At 51.3% G+C, this 19,220-nt stretch overlaps 1 protein-coding gene across 1 annotated transcript in view; it reads right to left on the bottom strand.

The window, feature by feature from the left end:
* Positions 1-3,186: 3,186 nt before the first annotated feature.
* MAPKAPK2 (MAPK activated protein kinase 2) overlaps positions 3,187-19,220 on the bottom strand; it is a 45,285-nt gene continuing 29,251 nt past the window's right edge. Inside the window, exons 2-10 of the mRNA XM_060130153.1 lie at positions 8,526-8,665; positions 8,274-8,338; positions 7,900-7,979; positions 7,264-7,390; positions 6,575-6,650; positions 6,085-6,209; positions 5,664-5,749; positions 5,484-5,564; positions 3,187-4,903 (exon numbers count right to left, since the gene is read on the bottom strand). Coding sequence (XP_059986136.1) covers positions 4,760-4,903; positions 5,484-5,564; positions 5,664-5,749; positions 6,085-6,209; positions 6,575-6,650; positions 7,264-7,390; positions 7,900-7,979; positions 8,274-8,338; positions 8,526-8,665 — 924 coding nt within the window. The 3' untranslated portion in view covers positions 3,187-4,759. The remainder of the gene's footprint in view (positions 4,904-5,483; positions 5,565-5,663; positions 5,750-6,084; positions 6,210-6,574; positions 6,651-7,263; positions 7,391-7,899; positions 7,980-8,273; positions 8,339-8,525; positions 8,666-19,220) is intronic.

The raw sequence follows: 19,220 nt of genomic DNA, 5'->3' as shown, positions 1-19,220 counted from the left end.
CCCAACTCAGCCAGCCTCCCCCTGGGGTGGCCCCTAAACATGGGCTTCAAGAGACAGAGCCAGGGAGAGGCTGTATCCCTGGGGCTGATCAGAGGCTGGCTCCCAAAGCCTCCTCCAGCCCCCTCTGGCCCCCTGGAGAGCACCCAGCAGGTTTACATTCACCGGGGGTGGGTGAGACAGCCACTTTGCCCAGCCTCTCCAACTCCACCCTCCTCCCTTGAATAACTGAATTTCCTTCGCACCCTGAGCAGGCCAACCTACCCACTCTACCCACTGTCATTCCCAGCCCTCCGTGTTTCCTGTCTCCAACCCAGTCAAAGGAAAACCCCAGGGCTTCCCTGGTGGCGCAGTGGTTAAGAGTCCGCCTGCCGATGCAGGGGACGCGGGTTCGTGCCCCGGTCTGGGAGGATCCCACATGCCGCGGAGCGGCTGGGCCCGTGAGCCATGGCCACTGGACCTGCGCATCTGGAGCCTGTGCTCTGCAGAGGAAGAGGCCATAACAGTGAGAGGCTGGCATACCGCAAAAAAAAAAAAAAAAAAAAAGGAAAACCCCAAATTTTCTGTTATTGTTTACCAACCCAACTGCCTCCTCACCCCAAGGCACAGGTGATGCCCTCAAGCTGACAGGAACATGGACTCAGCCTAGACCACCAACCCTGCTCCAAACCTGGGCTTCCCTGTGCCCTCTGGGCAGGGCAGCCCACCAGAGGGTAGGACACCAATAGTGATAAAGGCCACCTGGCCCCTGACCAAACATTTAAATCCATCATCTTGCTGCATTCCTCAACAGTCACAGGGCCTAGGAGTGCCACCCCCATTCCCTAGAAAAGGAAATTCACCTCTACTCAGTGGAGAAGAATCCAGCTGTCTCCCTGCTTGGCCTCCCTTCCCCACTCCCTTATCAAGAGGACTTAGGTGGTGGTGGTGTTTTTTAAGAAACTCTAAACTTGGAAGCAGGAGACCCAAGTCAGATTGACCTCTGCTTAGTCATGAGGCCTTGGGAGAGTCACGTCACTTCTCTGATGCTGAGTTTTCTTACAGGTAAACTGGAGGCTAGACTGACTCTGTCAGAGGGCTTTTATGATGGTGATGAGATCAAGGGAAAGAGCCCAGCACAGCACCAGTGCTTCCTAGGTACCTGCAAGTGTCCATAAGCCCTCCTTACATCTCACACCGCTGAAGGGTGTTCAAGAACCATCTCCTGTTGCCCCCTGGAACCATGCAAGCCAGCATCTGCCTTTAGGCATGAAAGTTCCACTGCCATCCCACCTGGGAGTTTAGCAGAAGGAGCTTAAGTTCTTCCTAGAGACAAAGAATCACAGGGCCACACCAGTGTGGAAGGTCAGGGGCGTGGAGAGAGTAGAAAGTCATGGCAAGACCCCACTCACCAAGCCAGGCCCCTCCTGCCCTTCATCCCAGCCACCTTCCCTGAATGTCAGATCCAGTTTTGTGAACTGGGCTGACCTAGATGGAGGAGGAAGGAAAACACAAGTGTTAACGTGTGGGGCAAGAGGATGAGAGGGCTGTGAGATGGGCCTCTGTGGCAGAGCAGCAGCCCTACAGATGCTCACATCCCAATCCCTGGACCGGGGAACATGTGGCCTTACATGGCAAAGGGACTCTACAGGTGGGACTGAGGTGAAGGACCTCCTGCATTATCTGGGTAGGCCCAGTCTAATCACACAGGTTCTTAAAAGTGGAGGCTCCTTCCTGGCTAGGTTAGAGAGATGTGACAACAGAAGGTCAGAGAGATGCGATGTTGCTGCCCTTGAAGATGGATGAAGGGGGCCGTGAGCCAAGGAATGGGGAAAACTCTGGAAGCTGGAAACGCAAGGCAAGAGAAATCTGCTAGAGCCTCCAGAACACAGCTCTGCTGAGACCTTAGATTTTAGACCAGGGAGACTATATCAGACTTCTGACCTCATAAATCTAACATATTACATTTGTGTCTTAAGCCACGAAATGTATTACAACAGCAACAGAAAACTAACATGGCCTCCAAAGACAGCAGAGCACTGGTAACGCCCTTCCCCTGTACCCCAATTCCCGCCCTACCACCCCTTATCCCCTCTTCCCCCGAGTTCTTATCAATCACCTCTGATACCCACATAAGCACAGACAACATGACTGGATTTCTCTGAAAGCAAAACCTCATGCTGGTTCGTTCGAATGGTGGTTTCTAGAGTGATGGGTAGAGTTTCAAGGTAGGAGCCAGCCACATTTAGGAGTTGTGAGGGGGAGGCCATGGGGCCCCAGGCATGCCCTGCCTCTGCCACAAACCCGAGCAGGGGGGCTGCGATCCCACTGATGACTGGGGGGATGAGCAGGCTCTCCTCCAGGCAGGAGACCAGGTCTGAGGATGAGACCACCCCAGGCCTTGGGATCCTGAGTTCTAGTCCAAACCCATGAGCGCTGGGATCCCCAGCACATCCCTTCACTCCCTTGGTCGGTTTCCTCGCTCAGAAAACAGGGATAACCATCCTGCCTTGCCTTTCTCCCTGACAGCTCTGAGGATCCAGTGAGAAAATGCAGTTGAACTTATCGACGACCATTTTTCCATCTGACTGGGAGGGAGAGCAGTGGGGTCAATAGACCGATTTCTACCTTGGGCCCCACCGCGAACCAATTCACTGTGCGTCTCAGATACCCCACCTCTGAGCCTCAGCCTGCTCATCTGTGAATCAAGGGGAGTGGGTCATAGGAGCCCTGAGGCCTCTTCCAGGTCTGAGGTATTCTGGCTTCTGCCTGACCCCTATCACCTCCTCCTGGAACTTTCAGGAACTACACTGACCTGCTCCTCTGGACTCTTTCCCAGGGTCTGAACCAGTTCACCACCAGCAACTTCTTCACAATCCTCACACCAGCCAGCCGCCCAGGCTGAGGGTGTCAGCGCCTGATTGTGGCTAAACAAGTCGAGGAACTGGGCTGAGAAGCAGCTTGGCTCCTGATTCAATGCTTGGCAGAAGAGCATGGGCTCCCCACACCGTGGTGGGCACCGGCCCTGCTCTCCGTGTCCCCATGCCAGGTCCTGGCCAGGCCCTCAGCCTCTCGCCCGGGAGCCCTCCCCTCCTCTCCCAGGACACACGGACTCTGCCCTCCCAACTCACAGAACCGCTCTCCACGTGCGGAAAGAGGGCAGGCGGGGGGTCAAGGGGCTGAGCCCCACGAAGGAAGAGAAAGAAAACCTTTCAACTATTAAATCTGTTTAGTAAAGACAATTTTGCTCATACAAAACAACAAGAGTTTACAACAATCTGAGTGCTGGACACGCCATCAGAGACGGGAGGTGCCGCGGGCACTCGGAGCCCTTCCCTCACACCCAGAGAAGACCCTGGGTGCGCCCCCCAACCCTGCCCCTGAGGGAGATGAAAGCTGAAGCATTACTGTCACCCCTGCCCCAAGGGACCATGGCACAGAGGACCTCTCCCCACACTGCTGCAAATTAATACTGGGGAGGGAGGGCCCTACCCCCCTCCCCCCTCCCCCCCACTGGCCTGGACATATGACGCTGAGTTGTTTGGGGTCGGGGGGAAGGGGCTGATGGGGAGGGGGCAGGATCGGGCATCTTTGGTGTGAAGCCTCCCCCGCCCACCCGCTAGGCCGCATGATGGCGATCTCCAGGAGGGCCGCAAGAGTGGTGCTGTCTTTGCCCACCAGGGGGTGCTGCCGATGCCCCAGAGCCCGGGAGGCACAGGAAACACAGCAGCTCTGTGTCACTCATCGACTGCCCAGGCTCACCCACGCGGGCTGAGAGTGGGCCTGTTGAGAAACAGCAAAAATGTAAGAAAATAAACACGAACGGGTTAATAGTGGCAGGAAGGGGAAGCAGAGAGATGACGTGGCAGATGAGCGCCTCGGAGGACCAGGACCAGCACTCAGCGGGGAGTGGGGTCCTGGGCGGGGCTCCAGCCTTCCTGGTCGCTGTGCCAGGGCTAAGTCACTCCTCTCCACCTCCCAGGACCCGCTCACAGAGGCAGGCACGGACGGCCTGGCTCAGAATCTGGACACGCTTCCCAGGCACTTTGGCAGAGCCAGCGCGGGCAGGGCAGGCCTGAGGAGGGAGACAGTTCCTGAGCCCCAACGGAGGCCCTCCCTCTGCAGCCCTGCCTGCCCCTGGCCCCTCAAATGCACAGGCCCAGGCACTGATCCAGGCACACGGGCACGGGCACACACGCGCACACACAACCACACTCACTCCTATCCGCCTGGCACACCGGTGACGTCTGAGGGCTCAGCAGAGGAGGTGGGTGGCCTCCTGGCCCCAGCCCTCCACGGCCTGCAGCTCCCAGAAGGCCTCAGCCAGCGGGAACCTGGGGCTGTAGTGGGGAAATTAGAGGGCTGGTGGCACGACACAGGGACGCCCCCTATAAGAGTTTCCACAAATACCCTTTAACAAACCCCAAACCCTTGTAGTATCCAGACAGGAAAGGGTCTGGGGGGAAGGAGCAGGAATGAGGGCAAGAACAATAAAAGAAGTTTCATAAAAATTCTAAGTCAAATTATTGATAAAACTGCAAAATGAGCACAGGTTCAAGAGCACCTTGCTCCTTCTCTCCACACCCTCCCAGCCTTCCAGGCTCTCCCTCTCAGGGGTGGCCAGAACCAAAGGCAGAATTCAGCCTATGACGAGGTCCGGGCTCCATGAGGCTGAGGAGGAGGGGAGGTGGGAGTGAACAGTTCTGTGTCTCTTCATTTAAAAAATAGATTCAGGTCACGAGTTATTGCTTGTCCTCCAGTGGAGCAGGACGGGCCCAGCGGCTCAGTGAGCGAGGGCCGCGGCCTCCAGGGCCCGAGCTTTCTTCCGCCTCTTCAGAAGCAGAGGGTTGGATGCGTCTTCAATCTTTTTTATCTTGATCTGCTCATAGTCGACCCGCATCGTGGCCAAGGCACTGGTCATCTCCTCCTGGGGGGGCAGTGACCGAGAGAGCCGTGAGAGGCGACAGGCAAAGCAAGGGCAGGATGCGGGTGATGGGCGGGAGCAGAGGAGACAGAGGGCAGGCTGGGTGATGGGCCCAGGGCTGGGTCAACAGAGCCTGGCCACCGTGCTGCCAGCGCTCTCCTAGAGCCCTCCAGCGGCCCCACGGGAAGGCAGAAAGAGCGCCGACCAGGAGTCAGGAGACCTGGGTTCATGTCTGCCCCAGCCAATCACTAGCTGCGTGACCTTGACCAGGTCACCCCCCCTCTGGGCGTCAATTTCCTCATCTGCAAAGTGAGGAGATGGTACCAGATGACCTTTCAGGTCCCTTTAGAGACCCAGACAGTAGAGGGCTTGTAGAAAACAGCCACGGCCAACTTTAGACCAAACACACAACCTCTGCCCACAACCCAGCAGGGAAGTGGCTCAGAGCCGCTGTTCCTGTTGTAACAGAGCCCCCCTGGGGTGAGCGAGTACAGAAGCAACCCCTCTGGGCCAGCACCGCCTCTCACACCCAAGCACCTCGGCGCGCACCCTCTGAGCCCCTCTTGGCCCGTGGTGCCCTCACCTTGACGTCCTCCCACCTCTCCTTGTCCTCCTTCAGGACGCGGCTGGTGTGCAGTGGGGTCTGAGGGACCTTTGTTGATTGCTGGGGACAAAGAAAAGGGTCAGGGTGAAAGCCTGGGTGGGGTGGAGCCCCAAGGGACAGTCCGCGTGAACCCAGGCCCCTCCAGCCTGCCAGGCTTACCATGATCCAGGGGTGGTTCATGAACTCGGTGATGGTCATCCTCTGGGTGGGCTCTGTCTTCAGCAGGTTCCGGATGAGCATCTTCACTGTGGGGGAAAGCGAGGTGCAGGGAGGGGACAGAGATGGCTAAGGGGCCACCCCCCTTCTGCTTCTCCTTCCCACAGTTTTCAGGGAAAAAACAGATTCAAAGGGGCATGGACACAGACCACCCAAGGAGCTAGCCTTGAAGACCATTACGGCACCAGCCCTGACAGCCCCATGCGCCCCATACCCCAGCTCTGCCACAGGCCCTTCACACAGACAGGACGTACACAGCAGCTGTGGGCCAGGTGCAGATCCACAGCCACGCCACCCACGTGAGACCGCCCCTGCACACGCACGCACACCTGCACACACGCACATGTACACGTGGGTTCTCTACCTTCCTCTGATACTTCTGACCATTCTGGATTGGGGAATTCATACTGGCCCATTCGGATGCGACTCTTCATGCCCGGAGAGATGGCAAGGCCATGGTTGGAATAGAAGGGGGGATACCCACACAGCCTGAGCCGAGAGGAAGTGGGAAGAGAGGGACAGAGCTGATGTTATTTAGGGTCCTGCACCAGGACTAGAGCGCGACACAGGCTTCTTCTTGCAAAGGTCACAGAGAAATTGGGACTCACTGACTCAGGTACAATATACAAAGTCAAGGACAGGGCCCGGGAATGCAACAGTATCTAAACCACACATTTTCCTGCCCATAGGCTAATTTATAGCATTTAGCTGTCAGAATCCACTAAACGCAGAGAGACGGGGAATGCAGGGGATTCTCAGGCCATCTCCCATCCAGAAGGGGAACGCTAATCTTTGCCTCTTCTTCTCATCCCAGCCCTGCCCCACTTCCCCCAGGCCCCTCCCCACGCACTCACAGGATGTACATGATGACACCCAAGGACCACATGTCACAGGACTTGTCATACTTCTCTGGGCCCAGCACTTCTGGAGCTGCAAACCAAAGGTCAGCGTGGGTGGGCCTGGCCCTCAGAACACTGGGATCCACCGCAGTTCCTCGGTGGCTGGTGCTCCCCATCCAACCCTTCAGCCCATCTTGATGGGACCTTAGCTGGGCTGGGAAGGGGAACAGTCATAGCCCAGACCCAGGGCTGGACAAAGGAGACCAGAAGACCCTTCTCCAAGAGAGCCCTAGGGCTAGAATCTCAAGATAAAACAAGTCATAAACTGCAAGAGCATTTCAGACTGCCACTTAATTTGACAAACACGTTTTGAGAGTTTATTCTGTGCCAGTCAGCTGGGGCTCCTGAACCAAATCTGCATCCCAGACTCCACTGGGAATCTGATGGGAACGACAGCTCTACTCAGGAAAAGTGTGCGTGTGTGCAAAATCCCACCCATAATCTCAGGCAGATAATTTCCTGTAATGCTTCAGTCCCAGCTGAGTTCTGACGAGCCCTAGTTTGGGTCAGGTCACATCAGAACCAGTGCTAGAAAGGGCCTGAGGATTCAACTCTCCTAGGACCTGTGGCCCTGAGACCGGCAAGAGGAGGGCTTGAGAAAAGCTCTGGGGAAGACAAGCTCCCCAGGCCTCCTCTGGACTTACCCACATAGTATGGCGTGTAACAAGGAGTGGTCAGAGAGTTGTGGCTGGTGGTTTCCTTGGCAAAGCCAAAATCAGTGAGTTTGAGAATGGCGTTGGGCCTTTTGGAGGTGTATAAGAGATTCTCAGGCTACAGAGAGAGAGAAATAAATAGAACCTCTGCTGAACCTGTGAGGGGCTATCACTCCCTCCCTCCCTTCCTCCCTTCCTTCCTTTCTGCCTCCATTCAACAACATTTGTCCAGCCCCTGTGATCTGCACAGCTGACAGTGAGGACCCTCAGCTCCCTGCCTCCCAAGAGCTTACAGCGTGCATGGGAGTCGGACACTGATGCAGAGAACCGCAGTGAACACTGCAGTGACACAGAGACCGAAGGTGCGGTGGTGAGGTGTGGCTGAGGAGCACCGCAGGGTGAGGGTGGCCTCACAAGGCTTCATGACTGGGGTGGGGGTTTGCCCAGCGAGGGCAGGGCCTGCGGGGTAGAGAGTGGCACTCCGCCCCACTCTCGCTCAGGAACCAGGCAGCGGGGATGCAGGATGACTCTGGGGACCCTCCCTAGGGTCACCACGACCCTGACCCCTATGGCCTCCATGGCACCTGAGTTGGGGGGACTGGGGGGGGCAAAAAGAACAGCTGGTACCTTGACATCCCGATGCGCAATGTTGATTGAGTGTAAGTACTGGATCGCCTCGCCGATGCTCTTCATGATCTCTGATGCCTCTGCAGAGAAGAGGGAATGGGGGAGCGGGAAGTCACAAGCGGGAGTCACAAGATGTGTCATTAGGTTTGAACACCCATACACCAATCCCCCACACACACAGCCTAAGGCTCCCTACGTCCACCCCCGCCCCCCAGAAACCAGGGAATGAGGAGCAGCCCTGGCTCAGCTGAGGAAGAAGGCCCCAGCGGCGAGCCGGAGAAGGCAGCAGGCCTCCGCACCTCTCACGAGAGCCCCTTCAGACACCCCGTGCCCCTGCCTGCCCGAGCCCAGGCCCCACAACAGACCCTTTCTACCTCTTTCTGTGAATGCCTGGTCTCCTCGGTCCTGGATTCGGCTGAAGAGTTCTCCACCATCCAAACTGAAACAAAGCCACAGTCAGATCTGAGAACATAGCATCCCACTAGCACTCTCCCCACCGCCCCTCCAAAAATCAGGCATCTAACATTTTAAGCTTCAGAGTCCCCACCCGGCAGTCCTCAGAAGGTGGGGCCTGGGTGGGGAGTGGGATGAGGCTGGGCCAGGAGCAAAGCGGGAGGGCTGCTCACCACTCCATGACAATCAGCAGGCACTTCCTCCCCGCGTACAGGTTCTCATAGACGTCCACGATCCGCACAATGTGTGGGCACTGGGAAGCCCGCCAGTGCAGCTCCACCTCCCGGCGGGCCTTGGGGCAGTCCTGCAGCATCTGCAAGCCAAGTGCCTCCTGAGTAACCTCAGCGGGGCAGCCGGCTGCTGCACCACCTGCACCTACCACAAGGCCTGGCCCACGCACTCGCCCGCATCCCCACCGACACACCACCGACTCTCCCTACCCAGGTCCAACACCAGCCCTTAGCACTTTCCCTGCACTTCCTTCTCCTAAGCCCCGACTCAGAGCTCTGCAGCTCCCTCATCTGCTCTAAAAGGAACCTCAAGATGACCCCTCGTGGGGTCTCGACAGCTACTCTGAGACCACCCTTGACCATTCAGGGGAAAGGCCCAGCTGTGGGCATGAAGTCTATTCCAGAAGGCGAGCAGAGTTGAGCATTGGGAGACAGAGGGTAAAGGACACCTGGGCAGAAAGACAGACCGAGAAAAACCCAAACAACAATGGAAAGGGGCCTAGAGACAGGGGAGACTCCAGATCAGTTAGAAAAGGTACCTCCAAGATCCCTAAACCCAGCGTATCAAATCCCGAGCAATGTCCTTTCAACCAACAGATAGCCTCAGGAGTCAGCCCGGTGTGGTTTGAATCCTGGTTCTTACTAGATCTGCAACCTTGAGCAAGTTACTTAACTCACGGGCCTCGTCCTTGTCCCCTCTTCTTCCATGGACCAGGTGGCCAGGGGTATTAAAGCAGCCTGGCGCCCTCACCTGCCTCAAGGGCTGAATCTTTTTTTTTTTTAACATCTTTATTGGTGTACAACTGCTTTACAATGGTGTGTTAGTTTCTGCTTTACAACAAAGGGAATCAGCCATACGTATACATATATCCCCATATCCCCTCCTTCTTGAGCCTCCCTCCCACCCTCCCTATCCCACCCCTCTAGGTGGACACAATGCACCTAGCTGATCTCCCTGTGCTATGCGGCTGCTTCCCACTAGCTATCTATTTTACATTTGGGAGTGTATATATATGTCCATGTCACTCTCTCACTTCGTCCCAGCCCACCCTTCCCCCTCCCCGTGTCCTCAAGTCCATTCTCTACGTCTGCGTCTTTATTCCTGTCCTGAAGGGCTGAATCTTGACTAGTCTAAGCCAGGCCCTTTACTAAGACCTGACACTGGTCAAGAAGAACTTTATAGGAAGTCTGTTGAGAGGCCTCTTAAAAGGAGCACAAGGAATGCACACCATCTCTCCTGCATATGACACCTGGTGCCACGGCAGTCATCTTGGTACCGAGAGGTACCCTGGGGTGGTGGGTGATGCATCAGGAGCACTAAGAGACCTTCTGGAAAGTGCACGAAGCTTGGTGAGTAAGATCAGGTGGCCAGGACGGAGCCAGATTACAGAGGGCAGGGAAAAGCAAACACAGGAATTTCCAAAAATAAAACTAACATTCAGTTATGCTATGGTCTATGATACGCTGGTCCTTTTCTAATTGTACAACGGCTGCCCATTTTACAGGATGTGGAAACTGAGGCTCAGAGAAGTAGTGTGTCCCAGGCTCAGTTCCTGGGGAAAGGCAGAGCCCGGGGTTGGAAACCAGGCCTGGTGGATTCCAAAGCGTAAACCTTTTCCACGATAACACGCAACTTTCAGAGGAGGGGCAGAGACCGAGACTTGTCAGTCTCAGATCACCAAATGCAAACTGGCTTTGCAGAGGCAATCCCCCAACAGGGGCCAAGATAATTCAGTCTCCTAGGGAGCAGGCAGAAGACAAGGTCGCCATTGGGGTCACACTGCCACCGGGTGGCCATCTAAGGACACTGCACAGGTCCTGAGTTTTGCCACCTTCAACTTCATTTATTTGGATGCACCAAGGAAAAAGGTTATTTTCCTTTCCCATGCACTATGAGAAGGAGGAGGAGACGCTGGCCAATTTCATTTGCATGTGTTTCAATTCAACAAGCATTTATTGAGCTCCTACTAGGCCACACACTGTGCTAGATGTCAAGATCAAATAGAAGAGTCCCAATCTGAAAGAACTCAAACTGGGGGGTGAGGGCATGAGGGGAGGTAGACACACAGAAAATGCTTCTAATCCTGAGATAATGTGCTGTAAGACTGATAAGTTCAAAGGGTTCAAGAGAAAAAGTTCTCAGAGCACCCAAAATAGAAAGACCTCTATCGCCCCCTACAGGCACATAGGAACTGAAGCCCAGAGAGGAAGAATTGAAGTTGTCAAATTTACTCAGAGGCAACATGAGGTCATTGGATTTACAATCATGAGAGACTTGGGCTTGGTCTGGAATTTGTCAATTTCTGGTTGCATAGCCTTGGAGAGGCTATTACCTTTCTGAGCCTGTTCCACATTTGTAAGTTGGGGGTTCAAATACCTGCCTGGCCCCCTCCCTCACAAAGCCATTGCAAGCATCTAATGAAAGAATACCTCTAAGCGTGCTTTGTTATCAGGAAGGCACTCACCACTGTAAACCATCAGCATAACTGCAACTGCACAGGGGCCCTCTCCATCACCTCTGAGTTGAGGCTGGAACATCCTGATACAACCAAGAAACCCTGATATATACAAGTCACCAGCAAGACTATAGGCTGGGTTTCAGTCTGCAGCCCTGTGACCAACCGCCTGGAAACCAGCTCTGTGCTGTAACCAACCACAGCTGTGCTAAATGAGGACACACCAAGGCCCAAACCCAAGTGCATGCCCCTCGGCCCCTCCTAAACTCAGAGCACGCACGGCAGGTTCTGCTTGCTCTCTTTGCTATAGACACGTTAGCGTGTGTGGCATTAGGTAAAAGAGAATCTACAGCCAGAACGCCTGGGTTCACATTCCACCTCCAGGTTTACACACAATTCCCTACCTGGCAGAGGAGCTGGATTGGCCTAGCACAACAAACCTGGTCTTGGGAATCGCACACAATTTGCATCCCAGTTCTGCACTTCCCAGCTTGTGTCAGGCAAGCCAATCTACCTTTCTGAAATGGGTTTCCTCATCTGTAAAACTGGATTCAATGTGGCAAAATAAGAAAATTGGAAAGAGCAAGTATTTTTAAATTCTAAGAGAAACATAGTAAGAATTTCCCATGAAGACTGGTAATTGACAGCCAGGTATGTATTTATCAGAAATCCTTGAATGGATATAAAAACCAGCCCACGCAATGAAGGCTAGACCTTCAATCCAGTCAGGAGGACAGGCTGGCTGACGTCACAGGGGCAAAGCCATTAAGAGCCAAAGAGACTTTGTAGACAGCTGTGGGGTACAGAAGCCTGGAGAGAGGAAAGGAAGAATGTGCTAATCTGGAGTACCGGGCTAAGTAAAGATCAGCAAGGGGGCTGCTGAGCTCTGAGCCAGAGAAGAGTCAGGGAAAGAAAACAGGATTCCCCGGGTGCTGCCAGGGGCCACCAGCAGAGGAACACAGCAGGTTCAACCAGAAGCCAAGAGTCACGTGGGAAAGGCTCCTACCTCTTTGGCCTGGACAAGGACAGTGGAGGCGAAAGGGCCCAGAACCACAGCCTTGAGGGCTCACGTCTGAAGGAAAGAAGGGTCTTCCCACCAAAAAGCCACAGGCCCTGAGACAAGGAATGCCTGAAAGGGATTATAAAAATATTTTAAGCCCATGCTAAGCCTGGAATGGATACTGCAACTTGCCTCGGCCCCCTTTTAGTTTGCATCTGAAATTCCCTTGCTCTGTAGAGAAGGTCAACTGTTGCATGTGCTAGATTGCAATGCAATAGGCAAGGTCACCTACCTACCAAGTGTGGCGGGGGGCCAGGGACCAGGCCACAGAGCCCATTGCCTGGGGAGGAACCTCTAGGGTAATGGTGGCAATGAGGGAGCTGTGGGAGCTCTCCCAAAATACTGTTCCATTACCATGCAATCCAGCAATCCCAATCCTGGGCATATATCCAGAAAAGAGGAAAATTCTAATTCAAAAGATACATGCACCCCAATGTTCACAGCAGCGCTATTTACAATAGCCAAGATATGTAAGCAACCTAAATGCCTGCCAACAGATGAATGGATAAAGAAGACGTGGTATATATATGCAATGGAATACTACTCATCCATTAAAAAGAATGAAATAATGCCACTTGCAGCAACATGGATGGACCCAGAGATTGTCATATTAAGTGAAGTAAGTCAGAAAGAGAAAGACAAATATCATATGATATCATCTATAGATGGAATCTTAAAAAAATGATACAGATGAACTTATCTATGAAACAGAAACAGACTCACAGAGAAGAGACTTGTGGTTGTCAAGAGGGAACGGGGTGGGGGAGGGATGGAGTGGGAATTTGGGATGCAAACTAGTATACACAGAATGGATAAACAACAAGGACAGCACAGGGAACTCTATTCAATATTCTGTGATTACCTAAATGAGAAAAGAATCTAAAAAAGAATGAATACATGTAGATGTATAATTGAATCCCTTTGCTGTACACCTGAAACTAACACAACATTGTAAATCAACAATACACCAATAAAATTAAAAAAAAAAAAATACTGTTCCATGCCTGTCCTTGCCGGGACGTGGAGGGAAGAGGATGGTGCCCCTTATATCCCCCACCAAATCTTCCATCATGGGGCCACATGAAAAGACTCAGGAGTAATCAGCATCCTAAGCCTAGGTGAGCCGGAGAAAAGGAGAGAAACAGAGGCTGGGGCCTGAAGCGCAGCTCACCAGCAAGGAGATCTGAGGACAAGACAGGAAGGAACAAACCCCAGGTCCCAAGGCATCATGCCCTTCACAAGCTCCACCGCTTACCAAGTGTGTGAACTTGGGGAAGTTTTTAATCCCTTTGTGCCGCCATAGTTTCCCTATCTCTTAAATAGGATAATAATAGTACCTACCTATATTAAATGAATTAATACATATGCATTATGTAAATTACTAAGAACGGTGCTTGGCACATAGTAAGCACTGCATCAGTGTTTGCTAATATATTGTTCTGCCCCCCAAACCACCCCCACAGTGTGCCAGAGTCCCACTGGGGTGGGCAGCTGGGATCTCACTCACACCCGTCTCATTTAAGGTGCTATTAATAGCTCCAGGCGCTGGGTGGAGGGGGACCCAGAACACTGGGAGAGAAGCGGGCTTAGGCATCCTAGCCCTGAGTCTCCCTCTCCCTCCCACACCACCTAGCTAGATAGCCGGGGGTGGGGCGCACATGTCCTGAGAGAATGAAGCCATCCATCCCTTCCCAAGACTGATTTGGTGCCAAGAGTGATGCAACAGTCTGAATCAGGCAGAGCGTGGTGCTGGGCGTGTGGTGCACCTTGGTAAATAAGACCTCCTCTGCACTCCCAGCAGGAGGGCACCAACCCTGCTGTGGGCCAGGCTCACCCACTCCCCTCCCTACCACAAGGAGGGGGCTGACCTGGGCACTCTGCAGGCCAGAAGAAACGAGGAGGACTTGGGAAGGAGAGGTGCTGCTGTGGGCTGAGTCCTAGCAAGCTCCTTAGCACAGAGTTGGCAGCAAGCAAGGAGCAGCCGAAAAGGAGCAGGGAGAAGGGAGCCCCTGCTTCCAGGGAGGGCTCTGAGTTAAAACGTGTGCTAAGCACTTCCAACGGGGAGCCCTCAGACCCGCCCCAGGAGGACGCATCCTATTTTATAAATGAGAAAACATAGGCTCAGAGGAGCTACGCGATCACTTCAAGGTCTGAGCTGGCTGTCCCCGGCAGGGCTGGAATCTGAACCCCATTCTCACCGCTCCCAAAGCCTCTTTCCCACCACCCCGTGGTAAGGCAAAGGGTACAACATCTGCCCAAGACTGTCCATGACACCAACAGCCAAAATGGGGGCTGAAAATGTACATAGGCCTTAAAGTACAAACCAACCTTTAACTTTGAAATTCCAGAATTCAAGAACTGTAGAATTTTAGAATTTACCCTATGGCACTAATCATAGGTGGAGCTTTAAGGCTATGTATATTCTAAGAGTTGTTTACCTTAACTAGAAATGGCTAGCAAACCGAATGCCCAGCAACAAGCAATAGAGGTTGCTTTTTCAAAAGGAGTTTATCTATACACTCTTCAATCATTAAAATGATGTTTCGGAAGAATATTTAATGCGAAACGGATTCCTAAGTGTCTCAGTCACCTTGTCGCTATCAGCAGTAGCACTTTATTTTTTTTCTTTTGCAGCACAATTCCCAGTCTGAAATTTCCTTAAATTTATCTGACAGTATGTGAAAAAGCAACCTACAAAGCTTTACGTACAGTACAGTTCTATATGTATATCTGTCTATATTCGTGTGTGTACACACACGAATATAGTATGTATATAGTATGTGTATGTGTGTATATATACACATATATATGGAAGCGCATTCACAGTACAATGTTAATATTGGTAATTATATATCTGAAAGATAGGATTACAGGTGCCTTAATTTTCTTTATTATAACTTAATTTTCTAAGTGACTTACAAGTAGCACATATACTTTTAAAGAGGCAAAGCAGCTTCTCTCCCAATTTTACTTGGAGGCTGTCACCCATACCCCCAGGCCCTGTGGCCAGGGAACAGCAGCTATGGGCTTCCAGGCAGTTCTGCCAGGTGGCTTAGCCACAGACCAGGGGCTGCCCAGTCGAGTCTTGAGCAAGAAAGCAGCTCAATGCCCAGTGGGCGCTGGATGCTGCACAGCCCTCCTCTAAGGAGAGGAGAAGAGCAGAACTGTAGTGCAACCTACACAGTCACTCTCTGTCCTGCTCCAGCTCCACCTGGCCCTTGACCTAGCCTCCCCAGCTCTCCAGCTAGGAGTGGGGCATCCATGTCTGGCTCAAAAATCCCTCGACCTCTCCTTTCAACCTGAAACCTACAACACTGGGCCCCCAGAGCCCTGAACAGTGAACAAGGAGGTTATGAGGAGTCACAAGGCTGCAGGACCAGGACATGCTGTCCTGGCATCATGTGTTATCTCTCTAAAGAGCCAGGTCCCTCCAAAGCCCCCATCCCTGGCTCTGCAGCCATCAAGGGGATGGGGAGACATGTGGCACTCACAGCACTTGACCTCACCTACCCAGATTGCCATCACTTGGCAAACCCGGAGTGCCTGGCACGTGCCACACGCTGGTTTGGAAGGTGCTGGGAAACAACAGAGAACACAACAAATAAGGCCTACACCCCCATGGAGCTTACATTTTAGTGCAGGAAGTACACAACAAACAAGATTTTTAAAAAAATTTTTTAATTACATATCATGATGTGTGCTATAAAGGACATAAATTGTGTGCTGCCACAATATCTCCCAAATTTCAGAGAGACGAAAGGCTGGAGAGAGGTGTCACACATCTCTTTTCATCTAGCCCAACTCGGGAGCATAAGACATGACAAACAGATAAGTCTTGGTTGAAATGATGGTTTTCCTCTAATCTATAGGGGCAGAAAGAGTATGTCCCTCTTCTAGAACCTCTGCACAGCTCAGAGAGGAGCAACTGATGGGCCTCCCCTAGGAAGTGATCTAAACAAACAAATCTAACAGCAGATTTTTTTTTGATCTTAGAAGGTCACTGAAAAAAAAGACACACAGAAGTACATCACCGGGTCCTTCATGTTAGCACACACATTCCCAAACATTTGGTTGGGAGGTAAAAGCGGTTTTCTATTTTGCTAACTGATTTTCATTAATGTGATGGGGGGAAATCCCGACCTAAAACAAAGCTAAAACTTAAAATGGGGAAGGAACCCAGTACAAAAAGCCTTTAAAAGCACTGAGCCACACTGCCCAGAAGATAAGCGTGACCTTCCCTGTGGTCCCCACCCTCGCCCTCGCTCTTACTCTCCAGGAGCTTCCCTGGGGAGCCACAAAGGACCAACCTTCAACCAAAAGACAAGAGGCTTGGAAGTTACACTGTAAATGACAAAGTTTTTTAAATACTTGCAACACATGACAGATAAAAGGTTAACTTAACTCTGGCAAATCAATGGTAAAAGATTAACAATCCAATATAAAAATGGCCAAAGAATAAGAACAGGCAGTTCAAAGCAAAAGAAACACAAACCAAAGATGCTCGATGCAACTCATTAAAAGACAAATGTTTATAAAAAACAGTAACAATAACTTCACCAGAATGGCGAATTTTTTTTTAATGTTTGACCAAAAACGAAACAAAAGAGGAACTTCCCTGGCTGTCCAGTGGTTAGGACTCCGAGCTTCCACTGCAGGGGACACGGGTTCGATCCCTGGTCGGGGAACTAAGATCCTGCAAGCCGTGAGGCCAAAAAACAAACAAACAAACAAACTCCTGAGTTTATGCAAAGATTGCTGAGGAAAAGGCACTCTCTCATACACTCAACAGGGATATAAACTAGTATATTTTTGGCTATATCTATCAAAATTGTAAATGTTCAAACCTTAGGCCCAATAATTACTTAGCTAGGAAATCATCCTACAAATACGTTCCTAAAGTATCTTAATGGCAAAAAAATTGGTCAGAACCTGAATGTCTACCACTGAGGAGATGGTCAGATAAATGGCAGCATCTCCACATAACAGAGTGTGGCACAGCCTGCTGAAAGAGCGCGGCAGGGCTGCATCCGCCACTGTGAGGGGAACTGGGTGTTAATAAATGGAAAAGCAGACGAAGAACATGATGATACTTTGGCTTTTTTGTTTCTGTTCTAATTTTTTTTTTTAATGGAGCTGCATTCACATTACTTAAGTAACTTTTTTTTTTTTTTTACTTAAGTAACTTTTAAAGTATGTTCACATAGACAAGAAGCAAACACACCAAAAGGTTCATTAGTGGTTATTCATAAATGGTGGTAATATAGGTAGCATTTTCTTTTTTGTGTTTCTTAAATTTCCAAAAATAAAAATGTACTAAACAGAATGTAAAATATACCACTTGGGTGGTTTTGTTGTTTTGTTTTGTTTTTTTTAAGGCAGAGGGAGAAGATATACAGACACGTCGATGCTTAACATTTTTCTGGAGGTATTTACCCCCTAAAACATCGACAGAGTTGACCCCAGGGGAGTAGGCACTAGAGAGAAGCTAGTACCATTTTCCATTTTTTCCCCTTTTCATTTTATATCTTTCTGTATTGTATGGATTTCTACCATCTGCGTGTATTTCTTCTTAAAAATTAAGTCTAGGGATTCTCAGGGGCAGTATGCTTTGGTCCTATATTTGACCCCCAGCCTGAGTGCCCCAGAAGCAAGCTGACCTGCTTGTTAGAGCAGGAGGTGGGTGGAGATGGGGATACCATGCTGACCTCGGAGGGGGGAAGAGGACCTGCTGGAACTCAGAGTATGAGGGGAACCCAGGTGACAGAAAGACCTGGCATCTTCCTGGAGAGTATAGCCCAAATATGAGAAAGAGCGGGCTGAGGCCCCAAACCGCTACTGCTGACCACTTCTGACTTATTTGGAAATGAGTCCTGCGCACAGCAGGGATGTCAACCACGGTGGAGTCTTGGAAAGGAAAGTGAAAGGCTACAGGACACAGATATTTCTGTTTCTTCCAGCCGACTTCGAAAGAGAAAGAAGAATATTCGTGTATACCGCACCAACCATGCGTCAGGTGCACTTTATATATAGAAAATATGCTATATTTAAGCCTCCTAACAGGCCTCTGGAATAGAGCCAATGCCTGACTCCATTTACAGGTGTGGCAACCAGGGCTGGCGAGGTAACTTGCCCAAGGTCACACAGCTAGTGACTGACAGAGCCAGGATTCAACCCAATTCAGACTCTAACCTCCAGGTCCCTTTTTTCACTACAAACGAGGCTTTGACAAACAAACCCTGAGCTGCTGATATTAGTGTACTGTTACCCTGTCTCCTTCCTCCTAAAGGCCTCCTTTCCCTGCTCTGTTTGCTGGTCAGCCCCATTTATCTCTGCATCCGTCAGGCCCAGCACAGAGCTTAGTGCAGAGGAGCTGCAACACACACTTACTGATTAAATGGGCAGACTGTGTATCAGAACAATTCTATAGGCCATGGCTTACAGCAGGATACAAGGCATCTTTCCCCAGGACACAGGGTAGATGACAGGAGGAAGGAAACACACTAGGCTCTCCCAAGTTGGCTGTAAGCTAAAATCTGAGCAGGGAGAAAAAATGCTCTGCTCTTTGTAGTATGTAGGTATGACTTTACGAAACCCACAGAGATGGACTATTAAGAGAAAATAAGACAGAAGGAGGTCACGAACACAGCTTCTGGTCCACACGTAGCTCCCATCCATTTGACCCTATACAACTGACAAAGCAAATATAAATTTTCAATTGGAAGTGATAAATGCCACTCATCTTCATCACCCCAGTTTAGCGGAATGAGACTCAAGGCATGTATACCTTAATCAACAGATCTAACAGGAGGTGGAGGGAGTTGAGAGAGAAAGTAGAGGAGAAGGGTCTTACAAATCACACACACACACACACCCCGCCCCTGACAACAATTACACACACCTAAGACTGGAGGACAGCTGCGTGAAGAGAGAAGGAAAAAGAACAATAAGTAGCTATTGTGGTAACGTGGTAGAAGATATGAACCACTCTTTCCTACACAGTTTACAAAATGGCCCAGATGCAAGACAGAACTCAAATCACCCACCATGAGCACGAGGACATCTGCGAGAGAGACTAAGTCTTTTTATGCCAAGAGCAGGGCGCCTGATACATTCCTGTCTTGC

Source organism: Lagenorhynchus albirostris, chromosome 2 (genome assembly GCF_949774975.1).
Source record: "Lagenorhynchus albirostris chromosome 2, mLagAlb1.1, whole genome shotgun sequence".
In the NCBI taxonomy this organism is placed as follows: Eukaryota; Metazoa; Chordata; class Mammalia; order Artiodactyla; family Delphinidae; genus Lagenorhynchus; species Lagenorhynchus albirostris.
Note: the sequence above shows the minus strand (reverse complement) of the source record. Positions and strands in the feature narration are given on the sequence as shown.